Here is a 27062-nt window from a genome sequence, read left to right as displayed (position 1 = left end):
GCCCTTCAAAGTCAAACTCAACTACAGTGTGAGATTATGCCGACAAACACAGGCCAGGAATAACTCACTAGGGCACAGCACGCTGGCATGTCTGTAATTCAACACGGCTAATGCGGCACGCTAATATGGAAAGTTCGACGATACGATTCAAAGCTTCAGCGCTGTTGATGGATTTAGTGATTTTGAAACCCTCTGAATCACTAACGGCCCAACATATCTGGAATGTGAACATGCAGAGATCTGAAAGCTGTCAGATATATGATGAAAACATGACGCACGCCCACACCTGCACCCGCACAAAGATGTTTTACAAAGTTAAGACGAGCAGCCCATACTGCAAATCTCAAAGTCACATTTCACTTTAAACACTTACCAATCTGGTCCTCGGGTATGAGGGACTCGATAGGAGGGTCGAGCTCAGAGCTCTGGCGCAGGTACGCCTTCATCTGTGTCATAAACTGCCTGAGAGTCTGCAGGAAATCCATCCCTGACGTGTGACAGCTTCGATTCTCCTGAACGAAGCCGATGTAGTCCTGAACCAGCGAACCAAAGTACGAGCTTTTGTCCCGGGACAGCTCAGCGATCCTTTTCACCGTCCGCCTCTCCGGGGTCATGAGGGAGCTGAGCATGCCGCTGACCTTACTGAAGCGCCCCTTCAAGGCCCTGGGGAGGATGAAGGAACTACCGCTTATAATCACGCCGACCTTTCGGCTCCGGGCTCTGAAGGATGGACGGAGGCGCATTTCTAAGTCTGTCTCCATGCCAACTCCGTAGTCCTCCTCCTCTTCTTCCCCGTCGTCATCGTCCTCACTGCTGTCCTCCACCGGGTCTTGGTGATTTAGGTGTAATGATGGGGTAGGGGCCAGGCCCAGGGAGAATCCAGGAGACTGGGAGTATTCCAGTGAGTCGGAGGAAGAAGTAGACATGCTCATGTCGCTGAGTCGCTGGTGTCCCCTCTCGTTAGGACCGGACGGACTCTCGGTGTTAGTCTCCAGATCTGCAGGGGTGGCAGGTTGAGGCTGGCAGGATGGCAGTTTGGCACGAGACAGGGCCTTGGCGATGGTCTCATCATCCAGGGCAATGTGGCAGCGGTGAGACTCCAAATCCGGCTTCTTTGGCCTCGGAGGCGGTGGGTTTGAAGGCACGGGGATTGGTGAGCTGCCACTTTTGGATGATCCGCTGTGCTTGATGCCCATCGAAGGTCGAGCCGGTGCCGGGCGCTTATTCGAGGATTGGTGCTGCCTTGTAATTACAGCCTCTGGCATGCTCTTTGGTCTGGCAGCAGCTGCTGGAGGTCCAGGTGGAGGTGGGGCGGGACGCCGGCGTGGCATCGAGCGCGGCGGCGGGGGGCGAGGGGGCCGCGATTTGCTGTTGGGTTTGATCTTGTCCACGTGTGGATCACTGCTTCGGCTGCCGGTTAGAGGCTTTGATTCCTCTGCATTCTCCAGGGTGGACTCGACAGCCTTCGAAGGCGGCTCCTCCTCAGAGCTGCTGCGGCGGTGTGGACGGGTTTGGAGAAAGAGCGGGTTAACAAAGCACAGAGGACCGCTGGAGTGTCGTCTCTCTAGGTGAAAGTTAGGTGGAGGCGCATGGGATTGTAAGGTTGCCGGTGCGCTGTCACAGTGAGCCCTGGGGCGTCTCTGCGGTGACCCCTCGACCTCGCTGTTCCTGTTGGTCCGCTGGGGGCTGAGGGTCCGGCTCAGAGGGCGACAGGGACGGGGGGAGGTGTGCCGCTGACTGCACAGGGCAGAATCCCAGAAACCTGTAACACACAGACGTAAAGAAACCGTCAGAGGCAAACATTAGCCAGCGTCTCCTGAGACGAGTCGAAACTCCCACAGAATAAATCCTCAGAGCAGCAGCAGAGTTTTCACCACTAACTTTGTTGGCTCCCTTTAAGTTTTCAAAGTTTCGTCCGTCTTTCCTGCTTGTTTGTCGTCTAGAAGTGTTCCATACTCAGCCCGTGCCTCTCTGCTCTGACTCACTGGATGCCGACACACACCCAGAGAGCCACACACGCTAATCACACAGTGGGAGGGCACTGAAAACTCCACATAGCGCACAGTCCCTCCACCCCTTTCTTCCTGCTCTGCATTTCCTTGTAGCTCTGAGTAGATTCACTCTCAGTCTTCTTTCTTCCTAATATCTAGTGTTTATTTAAAGTCTGTGAATCTCATTTGAACAACTTTCTTTTGTTTCTTTCGTTACGCTGACGGTGCAGAAACAGGGGAGTGGAGGAAATGCTCTCTCACTCCACTGAATCATCCCATTGTTTTCAGCTGCTTGGCAAGACAGACCTCATTCACTACAAAATAAAGCATCTGTGGAATCCCATCGTAAACGCACGGCTACAGCGTAAAGATTTAACCACCCTTTAAGAGAACAGACAACAAGTAATCCACTCTCTGCTTACATCTACACAGTTGTTGTCACTTAAAAATGGAAACAAACTCGGGGGAAATGAAGAAGCAGCTCCAGCTGCTAGGTCAGTTTCATATGTCCTGTAATCCTTTGGTGTCTGGGGACTGAAATCTGCCTGTGGGATTCTTGCTGGTCCATGTGAGCAATGAGCACCTGACACTGTGGTGTGTGTCTGCAGAGCAACCCAACAGCAAGCAAGCCAACCTGAATAAACACCACACGAAAAACTGACTGAGCGCAGAGTGGACTGAGCGCAGTTCCCCTTTATCCAAGTAAAGACGTGCACTTTAAAGTGCCTCAAACACACTTTCACTTAGCTTAAATGCTACAAACAAGACATTTGTTTATACTGAGTGAAGCTCACCACATTAAAACCACAGTGTTTGTTTTTTAGATATAAATAAATTCATTAATTCAATGCAGAAGTTACTGACAATAATAACGTCATCACTTCCTGCATGTGCTGCAAACTAAAACAATATCAGGAAAGTGAGTAATGTTCCACCAGAGATTCCTTAAGGTTTTTATTGTGAAATATCCATGCAGGAAGTCTTTAGAGTCGTTCATCTGCCCATAGACTGTATATAAATGATGGATGAAGTGACAGTGATGTAACCCATGCTGCTGCCATGGGTTTTTTTTTTTTAGAGCTAGTAAATAAGTGGTGGGGTTTTATAATCGATTTATCGATTAAAATCGATTCTGGCTTGGATAACGTAAAATCGATTCATTAAAATCCTGAATCGATTTTTTTAATATAAATTTATTTTGCCCGAAATGCCAGAATCTCTGGTGAAATCTCAACAACCACCAAACAGCTAAGACAGTAAATGAGAGCAGGAACATGGATTCTGCACAAAGACTTAAACACACAGCGCGACCCGCGGATCAGAATCAGTTAAATGTCGCCTTTCTCACAGTCGGGGCTGAAAGCCGACAGCTCGCTGATTCTGATTGGTCCGCGCTTTGTGTTCACGCCCTTTATGCGCCGATTCTAAAGCTGTTAGTTCGATGTCTCTCCAAACAATATTGACCAAACCAGCAGCAAAAGAAGATCCAAACTACGCTTCACATAAACTCACTCTGACTTTTGCTGTTTTGCTTCGACCATGATGCACAGCTCTCTCTCTCTCTCTGTACTTCAAGAACAGTTTCCCGTCTAAAAATCTGTTTTCTTTATTATTCGCTTGCTTGTTATGCACAAGTCTGCCGTTGTTTACAGCGCTGTCGGCCACTGTTTTTTTTTTTTCGTTTTATATACTTCCGAAAAGAAAACCTAATTTCTGCCGTTCAATACCGAACAAATTTAAACTTTTTAAAATTATGCAAAATGCAAAACGCTTAGCCGTGTCTCTAATAAAACCGCTGTAACTTCAGAGGTAATGTTCATATGTTAATTAATGGTTTTCTTTTGTTTTTGATGTACTGCAGAATATTTTTATTTTATCTTCAGTTACTTTGACACAAAGGCATCTGCTGTGATGCTCACACCTTTGATAAAGTCTTGCGTGTGTCAGCTTCCTTTTTATAGATACAAAAATATGTAAATTTACTGATCTGAATTATAATATTTCTGACTGTCAAAATTTCCCAGATTCAAATCGAATCGAATCGAATTAAATCGAATCGATTCGGGACCTTGTGAAACGGAATTGAATCGATTCTAGAAATCAGTGACAATACCCAGCCCTATAGTAAATACCATGTTCAGGTGAGAGGGTGTTAAATTATCAGCTACATAAACGGTCTACCTACAATGCACAATGCTAATGTGCTAATGAGTGCTAACAAACTAATACAACATGAATTTTTAACAACTACTGATTTCACTAACCAAACTATAGCACAAACACTTTGGATTGTCTTGCCTCACAGCATAATATTTGTCAGATTAAGTTATTACGACGGGAAAAACTAACCATAAAGACCAAAACTGTTTTTGCAGCACGCTGTAAACATGCTGATTTCTGCTGTGAAGCCAGACATGCGAGATTTAACATGTGTACGGGGATTTGCTTCCTTAAACAATGTTTGCGTGCCTTAATAAGTGGATACAGGTTAATTTAAGTCGCCACATTTGCATAATTTTCCAACCCCAGAAGTCCCCACTTGGTCTGCAACAATTTTTAGGTAGGTTTGAAAAAGTGACCCTTGTGTCTGTCTGCGGCTTTAATGATGATGTCAGCAATGCTAACATGCATTTGTTAGAGTGGTATCTCACTTTGCAATGAGCAGTAGTAGTATTTTGCTTCTAAATGGAAAGTTAATGTCTAAGCTGAGACGACCAAACTCACAGCACTGCTAACAAAAGTCATGCTGATAGGGAGGATAAGAGTTCAGCCTCATGAGAGATAAACTAACTGATTCACGGGAGACAAATGAGGCGCAAGATAAGCTTTGTTTCTTTGTTTTTTCCCTTACATGTGCGTGGCCAGAGTCCACAACGGTCTGCTGTTTGTCTTTAAATAGAAGCCGTCCAATGACGAAGGGGAGTTTCCCTCAATGACAGGATAATCTTGCAAATCCGGCATTAAAGAAACTGGCTGATACTTAAAGGATGTTTCGGCCACTGTGCTTCATCACAAAGTAACTCTGCACGCTTCCACCCACATCCATTCATAGAAGACAAAAACAATGATAGCGTTTCATCTTGGTAATGCTGCACGTATTATGTTAGCACGCATGCTTGCAAACCTTTTGTGTTTTTATACAGGTCTGAATGCAGTGCAATGGCATGTGTGTGCTCAGACAGCAGTTGGCTGTCTGTAGCTTTCCACTCGCCACTCCCTTCTCTCCCTCATCAGGGGTGAGTTATGTCGTAGGCTTCTGCTGACTCACCCGCAGTTTCTTTTTTTTTTTTTGGTCCCGTTTGGATCTTTAGCATCAGAATTGTTGTCTTAAGGCCAAGAAAGATGCCAAGCGGATTTATTTTACCAAGTGGATCATCATGGCCATATTGGTCCATTTGATTGACCGCCCCAGAGTACAAGGACCCGAGGAGGACCACCAAAAGGGGGGGAACCGTGCCACCCTCCTGGGAAGAGCTGAGTAGAGCCCCAAACGAGAGGTCACCCAGCAGCTACGGAGCAGAGGCCAGAGGGGGTTGCAGTGGCGTGCCCGCGGGCTCTGCCGGCAACCAGCTGTGCCAGAGAGGACCGAGCTTCAGGCCCAGAGGCCTGAGGGCACCCCAGCCCTGGAAGGGGCCCAGCCGGGCCACAGGCGCCAGGCCCCGCCAATTGGCCACCAGGAGTGAGCCGGTACATACATGAGCGCCCAGCCCCAGTCGACAAGGACCACCAACACACCAACGTCTGAGGGCATCAGCCACCGGCAGGGAGTGTGGTGAGGGGAGATAGGCCTCCGTACTTTGGAGGGCCTGAGATGTTCCCAGAGAGGTGGAGTCTAAGACCCAACCTGACATATAGACACAGACGAACAGGTGCACGCAGACACAAACGTGCATTACCACCCTATATACACAACCAAATACACCTGCAGTTTCACAGGGGCTGAGCTTAGAGTAACTCGGAGTGAAGTCAGGAAATCTGCTATGAAACCCGACCAGGATAGTCAGTGTGAGGGAAACAAACAGAGCACCTGCAGCACGAACACTGACCTTTTTATCTTTGCTTTGTTTGCCCGCCTGCACTTTACAGATCAGTAACCAGGTAATATTACAATTTGCAGTAGATACATCGAGCAAAAACAAACTGGGAAGCAAATTAAAAAGATTTGGAAACCAAATGAACAGTCTGAGTTCAACGCACTAAGATTTAAAAGCAGCCTTTACTTACTTACTCCTCTAGCTTACATTAAGTGAAAATAATAGCACTAAAGAAACTATGTACCTATATTAAAGTACCTATGCAGTGATTTCTACTCTGTTTGAGCACTCGAGCAATAGTTTCTTCCTGTCAGGACAAAGCTGAAGGAAACTGATTAGCCAAGCAAGAGAGAAGAAATCATAACAACTAGAATTTTTAAAGAAACTATTTATCAGTTTGACTGATTGACTTTGACTTTTAATATAAGGGATAGAAAATGCTAAATTAGCATGAGCCTTAGGTCCTAAAGACCCTATCAAACTGGGTGTGAAAAGTGAAGCCAATGCACAAGAGACAAGGTAATCCCATCTAATGGGGTTGACTTGAAAAAAGTCCTTAAAAACACTTCATTGCTAAAGGTTTTCACTCATCTACAGAAAGGGTCGCTCTCAGGAGCTCGGTGAACTCCCGCATGGTGCTGTGATGCTCTTTAAACACTTTCTCTAAGACTTTAGGGGCTCAGCCACTCATTTGAGGTCATATTGAGAAAAAACATTAGGTCCCATTTGTAAATTTTGATCATTTTAAGTTTCAGCACCGAGCTGCTGCTTCAGCGTCAGGCTGCAGCACCTCCACAACATGGTCTCTGCAGATGACCACACATGTGCAGACACACACACACACATCCAATACACAACGATAACTTCCGCCCCATCTGCCTGATGTGCAATAGTACCAACTGAGTACCAACTGGGGCGATCGTGGGCTCAAGAGTTGGGAGTTCGCCTTGTAATCGGAAGGTTGCCGGTTCGAGCCCCGGCTTAGACAGTCTCGGTCGTTGTGTCCTTGGGCAAGACACTTCACCCGTTGCCTACTGGTGGTGGTCAGAGGGCCCGGTGGCGCCAGTGTCCGGCAGCCTCGCCTCTGTCAGTGCGCCCCAGGGTGGCTGTGGCTACAATGTAGCTGCCATCACCAGTGTGTGAATGTGTGGATGACTGGTTGTGTAAAGCACTTTGGGGTCCTTAGGGACTAGAAAAGCGCTGTATAAATACAGGCCATTTACCATTTCCCAGTTTGGCATTTTTTTATTTTATTTTGTATAGTATGTTTTTCTGTCATATCTTATTCTATTCTATTGTTTTTTTCTTCATTTTTTCTTAATTGTTACTGTTCTTAACTTACTTTCTGCTGTGACCAAAACATTTCCCACATGTGTGACTAATAAAGGTTTATCTTATCTTATCATCCACATTATAAACTTAAAGGCTCATTTCAAGGCTTCATAATAAAACTTCAATAATCAGCAGCTGATGTCACGATAGCTACATCCTTCTTTTATGCCATTTATGGTGGAGGTGCAATAACCACATTATCAAGACATACCAGGTAGAATTTACCACGAATTAAGTGCAGACAACTTGGAGACATCCAACATGTTCATTCAGGGTGTGAGTTTACAAAGCAGCAAAGCTACCTGCTCCAAGCTGAGCCACCTCCTCCAGCTCTTTCTGGGTCTTGGCTGAAGCTATGGCCTCTGGGAGTTTGAGTGTGAACGGCAGGATATCTCTAAAGAGATAAAAACAAATGAAAATGTGTTAAGAAAGCAGAAGAAGGGATAAACATAGGAGCTGAAGGAGCTGTTGAATTAAAGGTCAGTCGTGAAAGAAACGTGCATGTGTGACAGATTTATGTTTATCCATCATCTTTGTTTGACAAATCCTGGAACAAAAGTGATGACGCCTCAAGTCTGGTTGGCAAAACACGACCCAAACATGCTCATACAGATACGTGCATTCATAACACACCCTTGGTTTTCCACTGCACTACATTAATGCCACTTTAATACAGCGCTACAGATACGCACACACCGTGCTCGGACTTTATAAAGCGAACACGCAGCTGACGACAATATCTAAAGACAATTTTGTGTCCATTTAATTCTCTTTGTTGTGTCTGGCATTTCTTTCAGCTCAACTATTTCCTGCGTCTGTCTGTGTTGCCCCGGCTGGCACGATATAAAACAAGAAGCGAAAGCCGTGAGGGCCGAGAGCGGACTGCTTACTCGACATTATCCTCATCCATGCTTGAATCATCACAAAGCAACAGCAAAGAAAAGCAAACAAAGAAACTGCCTTAGGCGGGGTATTTACCTGCTGATACAGTAAAAGGCCACGAGCCGGAACAGGTCTGCAAAGCTGATCCCAGATCCATCGAGAGAAAAGGCTGTAGGCAGATTAAATTGACAAAGATCTCATCAGATTTCACACACAGGAAGTTAATGACATGCAGTGCAAGAGTTCACCGAGGGATTTCTCACCTAATCAGCAGTTTTTCAGTTTATACTGATGAGATGGTGCTTGTGTCAGAAGAATTAAATAAACGAGCCCAACAATTCAACTCAAAGAAACAAAAAGTTGTCAAAGGATAAATTAAAACGATGTGACTGCAACATTTCCAGACGCCCTTCGTCAGTTACCCAGGGTTTCTCCTCTTCACTGACTCCAGGTACAAACTGCACATGCTCACTTCTCCGTCGCTTCTGGAAGAACAGGTCAATAATCCAGAAGCGCAACAAGTTTTACAAGTTCTCTTATCTCGTCTGGTTATTTCCCCTCTCGGGCAGTTATAACACCAGGTCAGGGTGTCGAGTTCCCTCACTGTCCTCACGCCGCATAACAAATATGAGGATATAAACATGACATCTTGTGTTCTGATTGCTGAAGACAAAGAGACTCTTGCATGAATCTGTGGTGAGAAATAATAGAAGTGAACGTGCCAATAACTTTGGTGATCACTGACTGGTCTTGGCGTACTTAGAAAGCTGGTGCATTCAACGTTTTCATCATAGATGTACATAAAAATAGATTACATCAGCCACTGCTTTGTGACGTCTCGTTGTGAAACCTTCATCATGAGTGCAGGGCAGATGGGACACAATAATAATAATAATAATAATAATAATAATTAAATAAATAAATAAATAAATATATTTCTTCATACATTCTTATATATTTCTATACTCTGTATTGTGTATTTTGTTGTACAGTTATTTCATTTTTAACTTTAATTTTTATATTTTATTTTATTCCTTCCTAGTTAAATTTACCCTTTTTAATTTTCATATTTATTTCCTATCTTATTCATAGCCTTTTCTTTTTTCTTTAGGTCACGAGCAGTTGTCTAAGCATTTCACTGCATATCGTATCGTGTATGACTGTGTATGTGACAAATAAAATTTGAATTTGATTTGATGTTAGCAGGCTAGATTTGTTCATAAAATGATACAGATCAACAGTCTTTCCTGACTTTCAAGTTTTATTGAATACAATATGATATTCATGCTGTAAATTAAGGTGACCGAGTTCAAAGGTACACCTGCTGCGAGCACACTTCTGTCTCACAGTGAGATCTGCATCATGTCTGGTTACACAACGTTAAAGTGGCCGTGGCCAAGAAGCTCGAGGCGTCAAGAATGAGACAATAAAACAGCAGGTGATGTCACGATGACTATAACTATGATCATGAGTTCTGATGAGTTTGATCATTTTCTCATTTATTATTTGTTATTTCTAGTATTTAGATCTCTAGTATCTGAAATTAGACCACGAAATAAATCAACATCTACATAAACTGACAAAATCTGCAACAGTTCCAGGTTTCAAGTTGAGATATCCTCAACAACTGTTGAATGGATGTCATAGACCTAAGAGTTCAAATCTCTCTTAGGTGATTTTACTCACTTCTTGGCTCTCTGATAAAGATTTAGAGAAGTGGCTTTGAGCTTTTAGTTTCCATACAGTCACATACAAAGACAGAAGTTACTCTTCTCATTATGTGCACAGGCAGAGTTTCACAAAGGAAACGTTTCTAAAGTTGTATTTATATATATACATAATTAAAAGCTTTTAAGTTCACTTCAGACTAGGGCTGGGCGATATGGCCTAAAATTCATATCACGATATAATTTGAAGCATGTGTGGTAACGATATATATCACGATATATTCTTTTCTTCTGTATAACGTATTTTCCACACTATAAGGCACACTTAAAATCCTTTAATTTCCTCAAAAATCGAGAGTGTGCCTTATGTATGAATTCTGGTTGTGCTTACTGACCTCGAACCGATTTGAGCGTACAGAAATCTGTTAAAAATGTTTTAGTACAACTTTGGTAAGCCACACTGCTTGATGGATTGTCAGAGCATTACGGCTGCTGTGGTGAGGAGCTTCGCGGAGTAATCTGGGTCCAAAACTCCGTCAGCTTCAGGTCCCAAAGTCAAACGAACACTAAAAGTTAAAAACGGTCTAAATTCTTTCATCTTTAATTAAATCATCAGCGTTGCTGCTTTACCAGGTGTAACAATTAAGTTTAACATCCATGAAAACAGAATTTATTAAATTTAACGGAGTTAGAAGTTAACAGAAAGTTAGCTCGCTAGCTTCCACCTAAACATGTTGTGCTACATGATTGCTAGCGACACAGCTATGTTAGCATAACATTAGCACAGTGAAGCTGGAGGATGCAGCCAACTTTTTTCCACTAGATAAAAGTTAACGTGAGGGATTCTGGTGGTCAGGGACAAATGCAATCGCATAGCAGGATGCTATACACGGGCCAAACTTCAGTCAGGAGAACAACTGGGATTATTCATCCACAATACGAGGTTAGTTACTAATATACTGCAACAACATGGGAACAGAAAAGCTGCGAGAGAATTCAACATTAATGAATCAATGTTACGGAAGTGGAGGAAGCGCAGTTTTTGGCTTTCCCCATATTTCAAAAGTGCTTCATCTCTTTGCTATGACTGTCGCCCGGCATAATTTGCAGATGATAATGGTTGTAGCCGCTGCGATGCTTTGACCAAAACAGGCGCAGCTTGATGACATCATCAACATGCGCTATCGCGATAGAGCAATATAGTCAAAATCTCTATCGTTGGCCAAATTTATATCGTTTCTATCGTATATCGTTTCTATCGCCCACCCCTACTTCAAACACTGTGTACAGGGCTAGCTTGACGAGGCACGCCAACTATGGAGCAGCTAGAAGAAAAAAAATCCAGGCCTAAGGCACAATCCCGTCTGTGCTGTCATTTCAGCAGGAAAATCCACAGCTGGTATGTCGTCACTTCTTGGCAGTGTTGCAGCTCAATGACTAATGCTTACCATACATGCAACTGATTTACTTTAATATCTCAGACGTTAATGTTACAATTAAAAATGACTGTTTAACAGTTCAATAAAGCTTCCACAAAGCATAAGGAAGAACCACAACAAGCAGGCACAACTGCAAAGAGCTTTAGATGAAAGATCTCAGCGCAGGTATGCTGCACAAGCACAAAGGTGACGAAAATCGTGGCTGCTGTGCGTGTTTGCTGAAGATAAGTGCTATAATTGCTCTTACTTAAACAGAAGCCTGCGTATGTTATGTGTTTTCACATGGCAAACCCTCAGGACAAGTTAAATCTAGACGAAAGGTTCATTTCAGCTGTCATTTGTTTGTAAAACCCACATTTCCAGTATCACCAGTCAAGCCTTACAGGGCCGGCTCTTTCAGCAGTTGTAGTTTGGACACTGTCTACGAGCAAAAACAAGATGATGAGTTTGGAGATCAAAGTTGAAGCACTGTCAGAAGAAATGTGTTAAAATAGTAAAAATACAAAATAAAATGTTGGATTTGTTTTTAATGTAACAACATTTTGGCTTCATTATCTTAACTGGATGCTCTGCTTATTTCCTAGTCTGCTCCCATCTCACTTCCTGAGCTGCGTTCACCAAAAATCACAGGAAGTTATAGTTTTTGGTTTATTCTGTGTATCCTGTCTGGGTTTACAGCTCCTGCTTTAAACTGGACACTGCAGGGAAGTTTTCTTTTAACTTCAAGTGTCTTCTGTTCTCATGCAACATTTAATGGCTTTGTTTACTTGCTGCTCATTCTTTGATTTATCCGGATGACCAAATTCTAACTATAGGTTTTAAAATCCTCGTTCAGGCAAGTCTTGTAACTTGGGAAGTTGGCATGAATGCAGGCGGTTATTTTTAAGCCCCAAACTAAATGAAGGGAGAGAGTCACAGCTTTCATTTCATTGGTCAGTGGGACATAAAACTGGCCTGACTCACCATCAGTGTTGGTCAAGTTACTTGAAAAAAGTAATCAGTAACTAATTACTGATTACTTCCCCAAGAAGTAATCCTGTTACTTTACTGATTACTTATTTTCAAAAGTAATTAATTACTTAGTTACTTTTTAAAAGTACGATTTACAACCTGAATAGGTGATAAAGTGATAGATCTTTCAGCCCAATTCTACTTTTTCTACATAATCATCATACAAAATGTAATCAAATGGAAAAGTCTCTTTTTAAAACTTGTTTTATTAGTTTTAATCTTTTAACTTTATGCATCAAGCAAAAATGTAATTATATGCAACATTCTCTGACTGGAAGAAATTAGTTTAACATTTAAACCTATTTTCTGCACATTCCAGCACATAAAATAAAATATTTTGTGTGTTTACACTCAGTCTTTCAAATAGATGCAAGTAAAACACAGCAGAAAATAAATAAAGTCAAAGACTAGCGGTCCTGTTGCTCTATTTTCACCTGTAAAGCAGGAGTGGGGTAGGCGGAGGGTTACCCTGGTGCAGGTGTGCTGCGGTCAGTGGAAGAATCCGCGAGTTTCTCTAAGTTTCCCATTACGTCGTAGCTACTCGGTGTTTGCTCGGAAGTTTAGGGGTTTTTTTCGCTGTAAAAAGAAGTTTTCTTCCCACGCACAACGGATGCTAATGTTTTTGTCACTTTTTATGGAATCAAACTCAAAGTAAGGTCAGTACTTCCACGCTTTAAACGCTGCACGCTCATACTCTCTCTGCACTCGATATATGATCCATTGTTGATCTGCACACAGCTGTTGTCACGAACGTCGCACTCGCTTACGTCACTGTCATGAGACATTCTGCAAAAAAATCAGTTTTAGTAACGCAGTAACCCTACGGGAAAGTAACAGTAATCTAATTACCTTTTTTGCAATAGTAATCCCTTACTTTACTCGTTACTTGAAAAAAGTAATCAGATTACAGTAACGCGTTACTGCCCATCTCTGCTCACCAGACAATTAAAAAAATAAGTAATCAAAACAAGAAAACAAAACCTGCTTTCACCCAAAATAAGGTTTAAAACAGTCGTCCAGCTTTATGCAACGATATGATTGGCTCCTGAGTCTTCCAAGTGTCTAGCTTTGTTGAAAGCCTCTTTGGGGCAGGGACGGGACAACTGCCAATTTTGTCATTAAAGAATTCTCAAAAATATTTACATTCCTGATTGTTTGAGCCGTCTCTCCCTGCTGGGCGCCACTTTAGTGAGCAGTGGGCGAGCGGCCTGGTTCGAGCCCGACCCGCGGGCCATTTCTGTGCATCTTGCTCTTCACTTTCCCGTCTGTCTTCACTGCTTCACTAAAGGCAAAAATGATGGTGTAATAATGTCGTGCCGGCAATTTTCTTGATCAGTTACATTTAAAAACAAAACAAAACTACAATCGTACACAATGTGACATACACATGTGGGGCAAACCGACTCAGTCATAATCTGACTCTTGTTTTGGTGTGGGGTTATTTCTGGGCATCTTTTGCAGAGGTGGACAGGAAGTGGCTTATTTAAGTCTTTGACCCAGAGGACAGCGTGACTGCAGAGGCGGCTGCGGTCGAACGAGATGTATTCTAAGGACCAAAGGAAACTGAAAGCCTCGTTTTAGCCGTCTGACTCATCTCTGCCATCACAGCTTTTTGAGAAGTGCTTTAAGAGAATGCAAATAATGACTCTGACGTCCAGCAGAAAGTACTTTTTAGTTAAAGGTAGTCAAACGTGTCACTTACTGTACTGACTCTCTCTGACAGGGAAGTGGCTGATGGGAGTTCCCGATTCCTGATCCTCCTGCAGACGCACGGAGAGGACCTTTCTTTGCAGAGCGACAGACTTCCTCACCAAAAACACCTGCACCACGAAATAAAACGTTTGGAAAGACATTCAAAGGAGACGTGTTAACATCTGCATCCCGGGACGCGACCTCCTCACCCCTGGTGGCTGTTGGAGCAGTATGCGACTGGCCTCCTCTTCGCTGACCCCCAGCAGCAGCCACGCCTGGTGGGTTTGAGTCAGCCGGTCCCACACGCTCATCCTCCTCCGCAAGGAGTCGTACCCAGAATCCCTTTCACCCACCAGCCCGCCGCAGTGGCGAGCCTGCAGGTACACACCGCTCTCCAGCCTGCCGCAGAGAGAAAGAGTTAAACACTTTTGCCACCTGCTGGTTGTTTGTATGTTTTTTATATGTTTTCACTTTAACTTTAGCAAGTCAGTTTCCTCCTAACCAAAAAATAACTTAGAATTAATAAAATAAGTCAATGCCAAGATTGTCTCCTAGTATATAAAAAGAAAATAAACATTTTTCAGACTGTTTAAGTCCTCCAGACCACACCGTCTAATTACAAATTTATAATAAACTCCAATAAGCACATGAAAACAGAAAGATCTGTGTCATAAAGTCTGAAATAAAATACTTGATCGCGTATAGAAAACAGTCTCACCCTTGTAGCTCCACAGGATCCTTGTCCACAGCATGAGAGACCTGAACCATCTCCTTCTTCAGCTCTCCGATCTCCAACGCAAAAGTGTCAATCAGCTGGAAAGAGACAGAGTGAGAGGCTGTGACTCTGGAGGGAGCGTGAAAAGGAGAAGAGGAAGGACGAGATTTAAATGAAACATAAATTATGAAACTTAAAACTGAGCCTGAGCTAGACTGGACTGGAGAAACTGTTACTCATTTTCCGGTGTAGACCTCATTTCCTGTTGGAAGGAAACAGACACAAAGCACAGAGTGAAAAAAAAAAGAGGGAAAATTTCCCCTAAACCTCCTGCAGATAACAAACTGCTGCCCAAACTGAAAATGCTGTTTCTAATTCAGACAGGAAGCCTTCAAAGAGTCATCTGTGACAGGCGGTGTTGTTTTCAGGTCGGCAGAGATAAGGCTTATCACAACTGTCATTCAAATCTAGGTCCGTGCTGCATTTAGTTTGGAATATTTTAGGATTCGAGCAGTGATAGACATGGATGATACAGAGTCTGTTTTACAATCCTGGGAAAAAAGAACAAAGAAAACAAAAACCTGCTCGGTTTATGAAATGATTGGAGACATGTAGATTTTAACTTTGAACCCCCAAAACATTAAAGCAGCCACGGTAACATGTAGCAGCAAAGCTAATTTGAAGCTCCAGTCTAAATGAATGAATAACTTTAACAACAAGAAAAAAAGTTTGCAACTTTTGGCTTCTCCTCGCTTTCATTTGAGTTATACTTCTTAGTTATACTACAGTTATTACAGTTACATCACTTTGATGGTATTCTCCTGCAGATTGTGCTGCCATGTTTTGTAACATGTAATTTTCATGTAATCAAATTACTTAAAGTCAGGATTTTGTTGCTTTGTAAATGTAAAATGTGACTAAACAAACCTCTCGTTTTAAATATTTCAGTTGTATTTTGCTCTTAATGTTACGAAGGTCAAGAGTCATTTCTTTGGGTGTGTGTGGGTTTCTGTGACGTGGTGTCTTAAGTGTGTTTCTGTTCCTTTCCTTAAACTCCTGAAACGAAACTGCGAGAGCTTTTGACAGAGTCTCTGTGTCGGACTTCCTGCTTTCCTCAAAAAACAAACAAACAAACAAACAAAAACAAAAAAAATGAGAACCCAGCGCAGACTGGAAACTTGCTTCTGTGACACCTTTAAAAAAGGTGAGTGGAATCGCAGACATCGCCTCGGGTGTATATATGTATATATATATATACATATATATGACTGCATTAGGGTTGCCACAAACGATTATTTTGATAGTCGACTAGTCACCCATTATTTTTGCGATTAGTCGACTAATCAGATCATGCATCCATTGGACATAAACATACAGCTTATTGCAAAAGCATGCATCTGCTCTTATATAACTACCATTAGCTTACAGCTTTAAATTTTTATGAAATTTGCAGATTGTTTCGGTGAAGTTTAATAAATTCCTTGCTATCTAAAATATAACGGGACACCGGAGCATATTCTCCAGCATCTCACACTTCTGATAATCAGCTGTCTGCTTGACGTTTATTCAGCTGTGTAAAAACTATAACTTTAATCTCAGCCAAACCGATTTACTCAGGAACAAATAAAATACTAAAAAAGCCAAACAATAACATTTTGAAGTTATCTAAGTGACTTATATATCATGTTTAACCTGAGTAGCGAAAGACGGCGGTGGGTTTGAAAACGATTTGCGGGAGTCCGGTGTTCTCACGGCTCTAGTTAGCCTAGCCCCCGGCTAACTATCGAGCTAGTGGCTAACAGACGTCTCTGAAAACGTCGGAGCGCTTTTGAAAATATGTGGTGTCTTGATAAACTGAGCAGATATTTGAGGTTTACACAGCTACATTCTCGTCTGAAAATATATTAAACGTTTATTTTGTGACCCAGAAAGAATAATAAGAGTAATATTAAAACTAACTAGCTGCCGCCATTGTTAGCAACTGAGCTGGGCCGCGCTATGAATTCTGGGACACAGCTTCTTCTTCTTCGGGGTTTAACGGCAGCTGGCATCCTTGTACATGCAGTGCTGCCATCTTCTGTTTCAGTCCGTTATTACACTCTTAAATTCTACTACTTGTTCCTGCGTCTTTTGGGATCTTACAAAGCTTCAAACGACGCGTCGACTATTAAATTAGTCGTCGACAATTTTAATAGTCGACGTAATCGTGACTAGTCGACTAATCGTGTCAGCCCTATCGATATAGAAGAAAATGATTCCCAGAGGAAAACAGCCCAAACTGAATCAATAATGTTTCATTTGCGTACATTTAGATTTCAACTTGTTCCACTGTATTTCACCCATAGTTCATGTACGTTTTTCTCTCCAAGCTGTGACTCACTTTCACAGTAAGCTGGTAAAATCAGAGGAACCAGCAAAAAAAAAACAAAACTGTTGCAACTTCCTTTTATTTTAAAGCAAACGTGTGCCCCTTTCACCCAGCACATTATCTCTGAGTCGTCTGCGTTCAGTTAAAACGCATAAACACACATTCTGGCAAAATTAATTCCTGTATCGGAACAACTGTGTGCAATTTACTCCAAAATGTACTGGAGCTGAAAACTGTTTGGCTGCATAAAAATGTAACTGATTCCATGTTGTCTTTTTTCACTGCAATTTCCACATTCCCTCACTGCACATTTTAGAGAACTCCCAGGGGTTCAGAGCCTCCTCGTCGTATCAGAGCAGATGTTGAAATCTGGATGCTTTTCACTGATTATCTGGGTCAAACAGTGTAAACAGGGCTGCTTCTGAAAGCCTACAGTACTCATCTTTCTGATATTCTACATTAAAATGCAACGTTTAGGGAAAATATGCGAAAAGAATGTGTATCATCACAGAAACGGCACATTTGTAAAGATTTTTATGAACTAGTGCGCTCATTATACATTATAACCAGCAGGAGGCATCCTTCTCCAAACATTCTTCCCTAAACTGGGCTCCAGGCCAGACCACAGCCACCACAGGACATTCAACCCCCCCTCACAGGACTAAGTGGAGCCAGCTCTGTAAAAGCCACAGACTCTCACAGCTTTGCATCAGGTCAAAACTCTGTTACACAACACGAGCCGATCCCCAGTGATACTGCAACGCCAAACAACTAACATCTCCAGAGAAGGAGCTCTCAGCCAGAGCCTGGCTGAAGACAGAGGCTGACCAAAGCTGGAGAAACAGCCAAAGATTTCATGCTTCAAAGCATCAATTTTCAATCAAGAAATGTAGAAGTAGAAGCTAGAAAATAGCAAAGTGGAAGCTTGAACAGCATGACCGTTTAATTAGCACGGGTAATCCCAGAAAGGAAAACATTTGCTCTCATGTTTCATCGTTCTAAAGAACTAACGAGCGCTCCCCCATGCTGCTGACAGAGATTACACCACTTCAGACCGCATTGTTTACAGTGTTCCTGATGACAGATCCAGATGAAATTCAAGCCACTAAACCAACTCGGAGACAAAAACAAAGCTGGCAGCTCCCTCTGCCAGAGCGCCAGGGTCACATGGATGAGCGTTAAGTTGTTTCAGGTGTTGTGTTACCTGACATCATCATCAGCTGCAGGAAAATATAATGTAATGTAATTATTGGAGTTTGTATTAGCCAAAAGATAACATGGGAGGAAGTAAAATACACCATATGTTTGTTGTTGGAAACAGTTTCCAGTTATAATGCACAAACAGGACAGGACCAGGTTAAAAGTTTCCCCTTCGTCTTTGTAGTTAAAGCCAAAGTCAAGTCAAGTCTTAGAGCGTACGTGAGCGTAGCATCAGTCTCTTATCCTAATGTCAGCAAAAACCTTCTCGCCTTTAAAACAGTTTCCATGTTACAGAATCATACGTGAACTTTAGTTTATTCTTAACGGCACAGGTATGCAGAGCAGAGGCAGACTGAAGGTTATTTTGAGCGCTCAAACACAGCTCCTTCAGCAATGCACGTGTGTGTGCGTGCGTGGAGGTAGTTGATTCACTGCATGAGCTGCTGTTAAAGCCATGAATGGAGTCAACGGGAAACTATGTGTTTGGTTTTGACACACAGACGCGTACAGAGCGCTTTCACAGGGTTATTAAAGATGGAAAAAGCTGCAAAGGAAATTAAAAGTGTGACTTTGTTTCTGAGTTTCTGGTCTAAAGACGTCTCGTTTACTTTCAAAGGGGTTTTACTCATTCCTCTGTGCGGGGCACTGATATATCATACAGATAAACTGAGCTGATGCAATCACCTCAGGGCTAGTGGGCATAATACACATACTAAGGATTTGTTACATCACTAACAAATCTTTGTTTTCTTTTTTTAAAAGCGCACATTTTACAAAGCCAGAAAAGAAGAACTTTTTAGGCTTTCTTTTATGCATGTCCTGTAATTTATACACATATATATACTTTAAGTTGTTTGTATCTCAACTCTTTCCCCTGATAAAGACGACATCTGACGACCTCCTTTATAGGCAAGAAATGACACTTCAGTATGTTTCAATAAAGTTGTGGTTTGACATCCATGAGAATAGTTTCCAGGTTTTCCAAAGGTATCTGCATATGCAGAGACCATCCTCACTGCCCTCTGGCAGAAACTGCCCAGAACAGAAAAGTGTTATTCCTAATAGGCTTTCAGGGGTGCAGAATTAAAGTATAAGCACCATAATGCCAGAGAAATGTGAAATGTGTGAAGAAAAAAAACAAAAAACAAAAATCTAATAATAAAAAGTTTGCACATATAAGGCAGCTTCAGAATCAAACCATAGTGGAGAGATGACCTCGTGCATGTAAAAGATTTTGCAGAGGAGTACATCACTATATCATCAGCATAGAAATGAAAGTTTGCTGCAGTGACATTTGGACCAACATTATAAACAACAGTTGTCTGAGAACACAACTCTGGTACATGAAGCGAGGTATGAATCCATCTACCTGTAGGCACTTGCTCATGTCTCAGTCACACAGACCTAGAGACTGCTCATTGACAACCACTGGTCACCAGGGAAACGTGTGATGCTAGAACAGCATTCCCCAACATTTTGGAACCACGGCACATATTTCACATTAGAGAAATCACACGGCACAGCACAAAACTAAAATGTCACAACAAGTATATTGACCATTTTTCTCCGTGCATCAGGTATAGCGGAATTGCTTTCTTCTGACCACTGCTCAGGCTTCATCTGGATCGGAGCTTTCTCCAGGACCCAGGTCAGGCAGAACAGTTACATTCTCCTCCACTAGAGGGCAGTAAAACGACCTGCTCTAATTAAATGGCTTCTCAACTGCCAGTAAAACAGAAGAAGAGGAAGAAGAAATGACATAATAGCCGAGCTTTGAGACCACAGTGCTAATAGCAATAGCAAAATTTTCAAATAAATATTTGAAAATAAATTTTTTTTATATTTTATTATATTTTATATTTTATTTTCAAATAAAATATATTACACCTGAGTAGTACTACTCAGGTGTAACTTTCTCCAGGACCCAGGTCAGACTGACTACCTTTTCTTTTCAAATATTTGAAAATTTTGCTATTGCTATTAGCACTGTATTAGCACTTTCACTGAAACTGTGAAAGCTGCGGCATGGATCGGCTTCAAAGTAAAAGTAAAACCTATTCAAAAAGGAACATCTTTTACTGTGAAGGTGAATGTTTCTCATTTCAGGTTTTCACTTTTTCAAGCTTTGCCACAGTTTGCAGACTAAATGTTACAATCTTCCGTGCAAACTATGGACGGTTGGGGCAATCTGCTAGCCTGGAAGCAATCATAGGCTGGTTTTTAATGCTGCACCATTTTTGCAACCAGTTTCACCCAGCAACAGGCAGTAACCACTCATCACCAGTTGGGAAATACACGCTTTTCCTTAACACCCAGTGTTTGCCAGGGAGAAGTCGCTTAATAGTGTCTAGGCCTGTGTGGCTCAGGCATTAGATGAAGTTAAAGGTCAGCCTCAGAGTTAAATCAGGGTTTTCTACCACAAGGTTAGGACAATCCGTCTAACACTGACCAAGGCTCACACACAAAATAAAAATGTTTAGGGCACCAAAAGATGAGGAAAGACTGAGGAAATCAGAAGCAGCGAGGAAACAGATTTACTGTCATGTGTTAACTCTCGAGAAATAGATCAGGTCTTTTCATAACACAAGACTACAACAGTACATACAGGCACTGCATGAAAAGGTTTTCACATCTGAGTGACACTTGGAGCAAAAATATGCAACTGATTGCAGAAGAGAAAGAAAACAGAAGAAATTAGGAGAAGATGAAAGGGGCAGAGAGGTTTTTAAGAGTCCTGTGAGTCTGTCAGGCTGCCAGGAAGACCAGCTGGTTTTGTTCATTTCCAGAACTTCTTGGATGCATGGCAGAAAGTGGAGGAAAACTGTCAAACACACTGATCCACTTTGGTATTTCACCAGTCAACAGTCCATATATCCTGATTACATGAAGGAAAAGTGCTTAGTCAGAATTAATAATGGTGAGAATTTAAAGTTAAGATAAAACCTCAACAGGATAAAGAAATCCCAGAGTGCATAAATCCAAACAGACTCTGACGAGTGCTTTAAAAATACTAATAAAAACAAATCATGAAGACATTCATGAGTCTGTCTCAAAAATGGTAAGAAGAAAAAAGATTACTGAACATCTGGTTTATGAAATTATTTGTGATTGTTGATAGACAAATGTGGCCAATCAGAACTTTTTTTAAAGAAACTATATGCAAGATCCCAAGCCTGGAATCTTTCCCAAATCAAACATTCAGATATTCGGCTTCCGGTTTGGCGCTATAGCAAATGGCTGCTTGAAAGTTTCGGCTCCCTGCCGGTTGGAAATAATCCTCTTGGAAGAATATTCAGACACAAAGGACAGTACCTAAACTTGACATGGACGGGGATAAACAAAAAAAAGCCCAAAGGCAAACCAAGCTCGAGACGGGAAAGGGGAGAATTAGTCGAGGAAACTCGCAGCGGAGAGGAGAATAATGGCAAAGCTAGTCCCTTCATGCTAGCTATCTACGATGAGATCCGGGCTCTGAGGTCGGACCTTAAAAGTGAAACGAGCGAGTTTCGACTTTCTTTCCGCAATGATATGAAAAAGGAACTGAACGAGTTCAAAGGAGAAATTAACGAGAAACTTCAAGAAACTACAAAGGAGCTAATGGCTACCACGGCAAGGGTAGAGGAGGCAGAACAGCGGATAACCAAGATTGAAGAATGGGACACGGAGGTTAAGGAGGCACTCGCTCTCATGATGGAGAGCCAGGAGACCCTGCGAGCAAAGCTAACCGAACTAGAAGCACGCTCACGCCGGAATAATCTCCGCATACATGGGGTACCGGAGGGATCAGAGGGCCCTGATCTGATAGAGTTTGTAACGAAGCTGATAAAGGCTCAAATCGGCCCTCGGTTGCGGGAATAAACCTCGGAATCCAGCGCTGCCACCGGGCACTCGCCCCAAAGCCCCAAGAAGGCGCTCCGCCTAGATCACTGGTGCTGTGCTTTCTGGAGTATAGAGTAAAAGAGATGGTACTGCATTCAGATATTCAAGATCATCAGAAACCAGCACCGTTGCTGTCGAACAGCAGGGCACCAGAAAAAACTGAGCTCCTGCTGGATGAAGACAGTGTAGGAGGAGAGAGGGAAGGTTGTAATTGGTGGCAAACTTAAATAAAAGGGGAAATGACAGGTAGAGGGAGAGACCTGCTGATATATGGTTTGGACATGTGCAGAGGAGGAATAGTGAGGGGACACTGAGCGAAGGATGCTGAAGATGGAGCTGCCAGGAAAAGAAAAAGAGGTTGGTGTGACAGAGGAGGTTGCTGGGGTGAGACGGCGGCAGATCATCTGCTGTGGCAACTCGAGAGGACGAGGAAGGAGAAGAAATGTGATAGCAGTTTAAAACACTCAGAAAAATACCTAATTATCAACAGAATAATTATGTTAGTTATCTGAGGGGTGTGCATGATAAGCAGCTGAACAGCTGCTGCCAGCGGGGAACCTTTTATGACACCAGTTTGTAGCTTAAAGCAAAAATTCTTGTTCACTTTCATGTTTTTATTCTAAAATCTACTGGGGCAGCTTTGCATAACTAAATGTTCAACATAAGCCTTCTTTATCTTCATCTCCTGTCTGAAACAAGCTGTTTTAACTCCTCCTCTTTAAGGCAACTTTCTTCTGATTGGCTGCGCCTTGCAAACAGAAGGTGGGCGGACTTTTTGTTTTCACAGCCAACATCTGTGACTATTTATCTGATATGTGTTGACACACCTCTCTGCATTTAATCGTTAGTTATTATTAATCTCTGGCTCTCTTCCACAGCATGTCTTTGTCCTCACTTCCTCCCCCAAACCCAGAACCTGTCACAGCAGATGGCTCCGCCCCTCCCTGAGCCGGGTTCTGCTCTGAGGTTTCTTCTTGTAAAACAGGAGTTTTTCCTCCCCACTGTCACCAAAGCGCTTGCTCACAGGGAGTTACATGATTGTTGGGTTTTGTCTATTTTCTTTGTATTATTGTAGGGTGTTTACCTTTTGATATAAAGCACTTTGAGGCAACTGTTGTTGTGACTTGGTGATATGTAAACAAAGTTGAATTGAATGTGTAAATAAGTTTCAAATATGAAACAGACATTCATCGTTTCCTGTCCTGATCCGTCCAATCAACCAGTTATCTCGGTTTTCACATCACCCTTAATCTAAATCATCTCAGCTACAGTTTGTTTGTTCAATTAATCCAAAAGGTAAAAAAAATAGTTTAAATAGTTTCATAAAATTCAGCATCTGCCACACAAATGTGATGACTTACTTTCCTGCATGATCTTTGTTCTGCTGTCTCCACAGAGCCGTCCAGTCCTTACCTTAAAGAAACTGCTGCTCCTGTCTCTGAGTCCACAGGAAGCATTTCTGGGTTGCGAGCTGGAGGCCATGTTGTCTTCCTGTCAGCAGGACTCGGTCCTTCTTCCTTTTAGGTCAGCGTCTGCAGAGGCTGGCGCTCTGTGGGACAAAAACATGCTTCGCTTCAGACACTTGAGCTGTGGTGCACCCAGAGGAAATTCCAGTTTCGGCCACAGTCGGGGTTACAGTGATGCTCGTCTGCTGGGAATCTTTGATTGTCACTCCCCTCCCTCCTCCCCCTTTTTTATTTTGGGCTAAACTGCTGTCCTCTGATTACCTGTCTCCACCGTTTCCTCACCGTATCACATTTTCACTCTCTTCATTCCTTCATCCTGTTCTCATGTCCTCATCCCGTCATAATTTATTTTCCATCCCGGACGGCCTCAGTTCCAACACAGCTGCTTTCCTTCCCCACCCATCGAAAATTCATGTCTCCAAATATGAGAAAACATAAATGTCTGGTGGTTTTTAACTTCCATAAAGTGAAAACAGAAACAGGCCTTCACATTTTTAACATCTCTTTTATGGTCTTTATCGTTGTCTCTGTATCTGAATCTTTCCATCGACCTGCCCTTCTCTGCAGCCAGGCTGAAACTATTAAGACTACCACTTCCCTTTCCTGCAGAGGTTCATAGGCCTGGTGAATCAGGGCGCCATTTGTCCGTCAGTCTACACATCCACTTTTATCTCCCTCAAACAGGAAGCCATTAGCCCCACCCCTCAGAGGGTTGACACAGTCCGCAGGTTCAGGTCAGGAAAGTGACGACCAGCTCATCCACACTTATGGTGCCCCAACGAACCCACCCTCGGTTCAATGAAATATAATACAGAACATATCCTGGTGCAACAGTTTGAATAAAACTATGAATCTTCATGTATTTGTCTGCAGTACTGCTCTCACTCAATTATATTTTTATCAGGTTTTTAAACACTAATTTATTTAAATTTGTATTTTTACTGACTTTTATTTAATTTTACTTATTGAGACATTTTATTACACGAGCCTTTAACCATCCAACTGTCCATTTTCAGACCTCCCTCTCCTCAGCCACTTCCTCCAGTTCAGTCGGAGGAACACAGGGGCGTTCCCAGGCCAGCTCAGAGATACGATCTCTCCGGCGTGTCCCGAGTCTACCCCAGAGCGTTCTTCTTAGGACATGCTCAGAGCGCCATACGCAGGAAGCATTGCAATCAGATGCTTAACCCACCTCAACTCCTTTCATGCAACTTTGGAGGGGGGCGGCATCTGGGATATTTTTAATCATAAAAATGTTTCCTATCATAAATTTAGGAAACTACAAGTTTACAAAAATGGACCCTTTGTGTTTCAAGGACAATAGAAAGAAGCTTTGTTTTTTATAGATTATTCCACCACAGATAACAAACCGGCAGCAGGATGATTTACTGCTGCAAAATATCCCAATGTTACACATCTACAACCCAGAATCATCGTTGTTGTTATGCAATAATTTTTAAAAATTTGGGATTTTTGACAGATTTTTAAATATTTATGTTTTCTTGTTTTTAATGACATTTGTCACATTTATTATGCACATGTTGGAACATGTTAAGAAAAGGTCACTTTTTAGGTCACTTTTTAATGAATTTATGACTCTGCTGTTTATCTACAAGTGATGGAGGCTATTCCCAGCATTTACATCTGTGCAGGATGTCCTGACACTTTAGGCAGGAGCAGTTCAGGTTATGTTGTTTGCGGCTGCAGCGCATCTACAGATTTAATGCAGAACTAAAAACTCTATTGTTACATAAAATTTCTTCTGTATGAAATATAGTGGGGTCATAAACAGAGATGGGCAGTAACGCGTTACTGTAATCTGATTACTTTTTCAGGTAACGAGTAAAGTAAGGGATTACTATTGCAAAAACAGTAATTAGATTACCGTTACTTTCCCGTAGGAACGCTGCGTTACTGCGTTACTAAAACCGTGATTTTTTGCGAGAATGTCTCATGACAGTGACGTAAGCGAGTGCGACGTTCGTGACAACAGCTGTGTGCAGATCAACAATGGATCATATATCGAGTGCAGAGAGAGTATGAGCTTGCAGCATTTAAAGCGTGGAAGTACTGACCTTACTTTGAGTTTGATTCCATAAAAAGTGACAAAAACATTAGTGTCCGTTGTGCGTGGGAAGAAAACTTCTTTTTGCAGCAAAAAAACCCCTAAACTTCCGAGCAAGCACCGAGTAGCTACGACGTAATGGGAAACTCACAGAGAAACTCGCGGATTCTTCCACTGACCGCTGCACACCTGCACCAGGGTAACCCTCCGCCTACCCCACTCCTGCTTTACAGGTGAAAATAGAGCAACAGGACCGCTAGTCTTTGACTTTATTTATTTTCTGCTGTGTTTTACTTGCATCTATTTGAAAGACTGAGTGTAAACACAAAAAATATTTTATATTATGTGCTGGAATGTGCAGAAAATAGGTTTAAATGTTAAACTAATTTCTTCCAGTCAGAGAATGTTGCATATAATTTAATTTTTACTTGATGCATAAAGTTAAAAGATTAAAACTAATAAAACAAGTTTTAAAAAGAGACTTTTCCATTTGATTACATTTTGTATGATGATTATGCAGAAAAAGTAGAATTGGGCTGAAAGATCTATCACTTTATCACCTATTCAGGTTGTAAATCGTGTTTTTAAAAAGTAACTAAGTATTTAATTACTTTTGAAAATAAGTAATCAGTAAAGTAACGGGATTACTTTTTTGGGGAAGTAATCGGTAATTAGTTACTGATTACTTTTTTCAAGTAACTTGACCAACACTGGTCATAAATGAGGTCATCTTAGTCACTGAAACTGTTTGGTTACTTGAGGGTTTTCTTTGGCTGCTCTAACCTGGGAATTTCCAAACTACTGGGATAAATATACTAGTGCAGTGGCTCAAGTCCAAGTGCTGTGTCAGCAGCACACAGGGCAGCGCCTGTTTCATCACACTGTCCGGACAGTAGACATCTCATCCATCTCATCCATCTTTTATATACAGTCTATATTGGAAATCAGATTTGTTTGCTAAGATGAAACAAAAAGTTTACAAGGTGATAAAACAACAGCTTAATACATGTAGCCATAAATTTAAAGATGTTACAGCAGAAAGAAAAGCATAAATCAGTTACATGCAGGAAACTGCTCTGCAGGGATTATTTCTGAATCTGGCTTCTGAAGTGACGACCTTCAGATGTTCTCCGTCGTATTTCAGTGATGATGTTTGAATGCTTCAGTCAGACATGCAAAGATGACCCCGAATCATCTCTAAGTTATGCTGCAACAGGGTTTGGCTGCTGTGGGTTTTATTACAGACAAAACAAGAATAAAATGATTCTAATGACTGAAAGTTAATACCGACTGAGCGATACTTGTTAGTTACAGCCTGAAT

At 42.1% G+C, this 27062-nt stretch overlaps 1 protein-coding gene across 4 annotated transcripts in view; it reads right to left on the bottom strand.

Moving 5' to 3' along the window:
• The window catches only part of LOC146516154 (ras and Rab interactor 2-like), a 50426-nt gene that overhangs the window by 13130 nt on the left and 10234 nt on the right, over positions 1-27062 (bottom strand). For 2 of the 4 annotated variants that reach the window (XM_085162018.1, XM_085162015.1), the window contains exons 2-8: positions 23624-23759; positions 14767-14861; positions 14258-14447; positions 14059-14176; positions 8336-8408; positions 7660-7751; positions 374-1762 (exon numbers count right to left, since the gene is read on the bottom strand). In XM_085162018.1, the coding sequence (XP_085018144.1) occupies positions 374-1762; positions 7660-7751; positions 8336-8408; positions 14059-14176; positions 14258-14447; positions 14767-14861; positions 23624-23692 (2026 nt within the window). In that variant the 5' untranslated portion in view covers positions 23693-23759. The remainder of the gene's footprint in view (positions 1-373; positions 1763-7659; positions 7752-8335; positions 8409-14058; positions 14177-14257; positions 14448-14766; positions 14862-23623; positions 23760-27062) is intronic. The other 2 variants (XM_085162016.1, XM_085162017.1) reach the window with 2 other exon arrangements.

The sequence above is a fragment of the Neolamprologus multifasciatus genome, chromosome 6 (assembly GCF_963576455.1).
Source record: "Neolamprologus multifasciatus chromosome 6, fNeoMul1.2, whole genome shotgun sequence".
Taxonomy (NCBI): Eukaryota; Metazoa; Chordata; class Actinopteri; order Cichliformes; family Cichlidae; genus Neolamprologus; species Neolamprologus multifasciatus.
The sequence above is the reverse complement of the archived record's forward strand: the minus strand, read 5'-3'. Positions and strand labels throughout refer to the sequence as shown.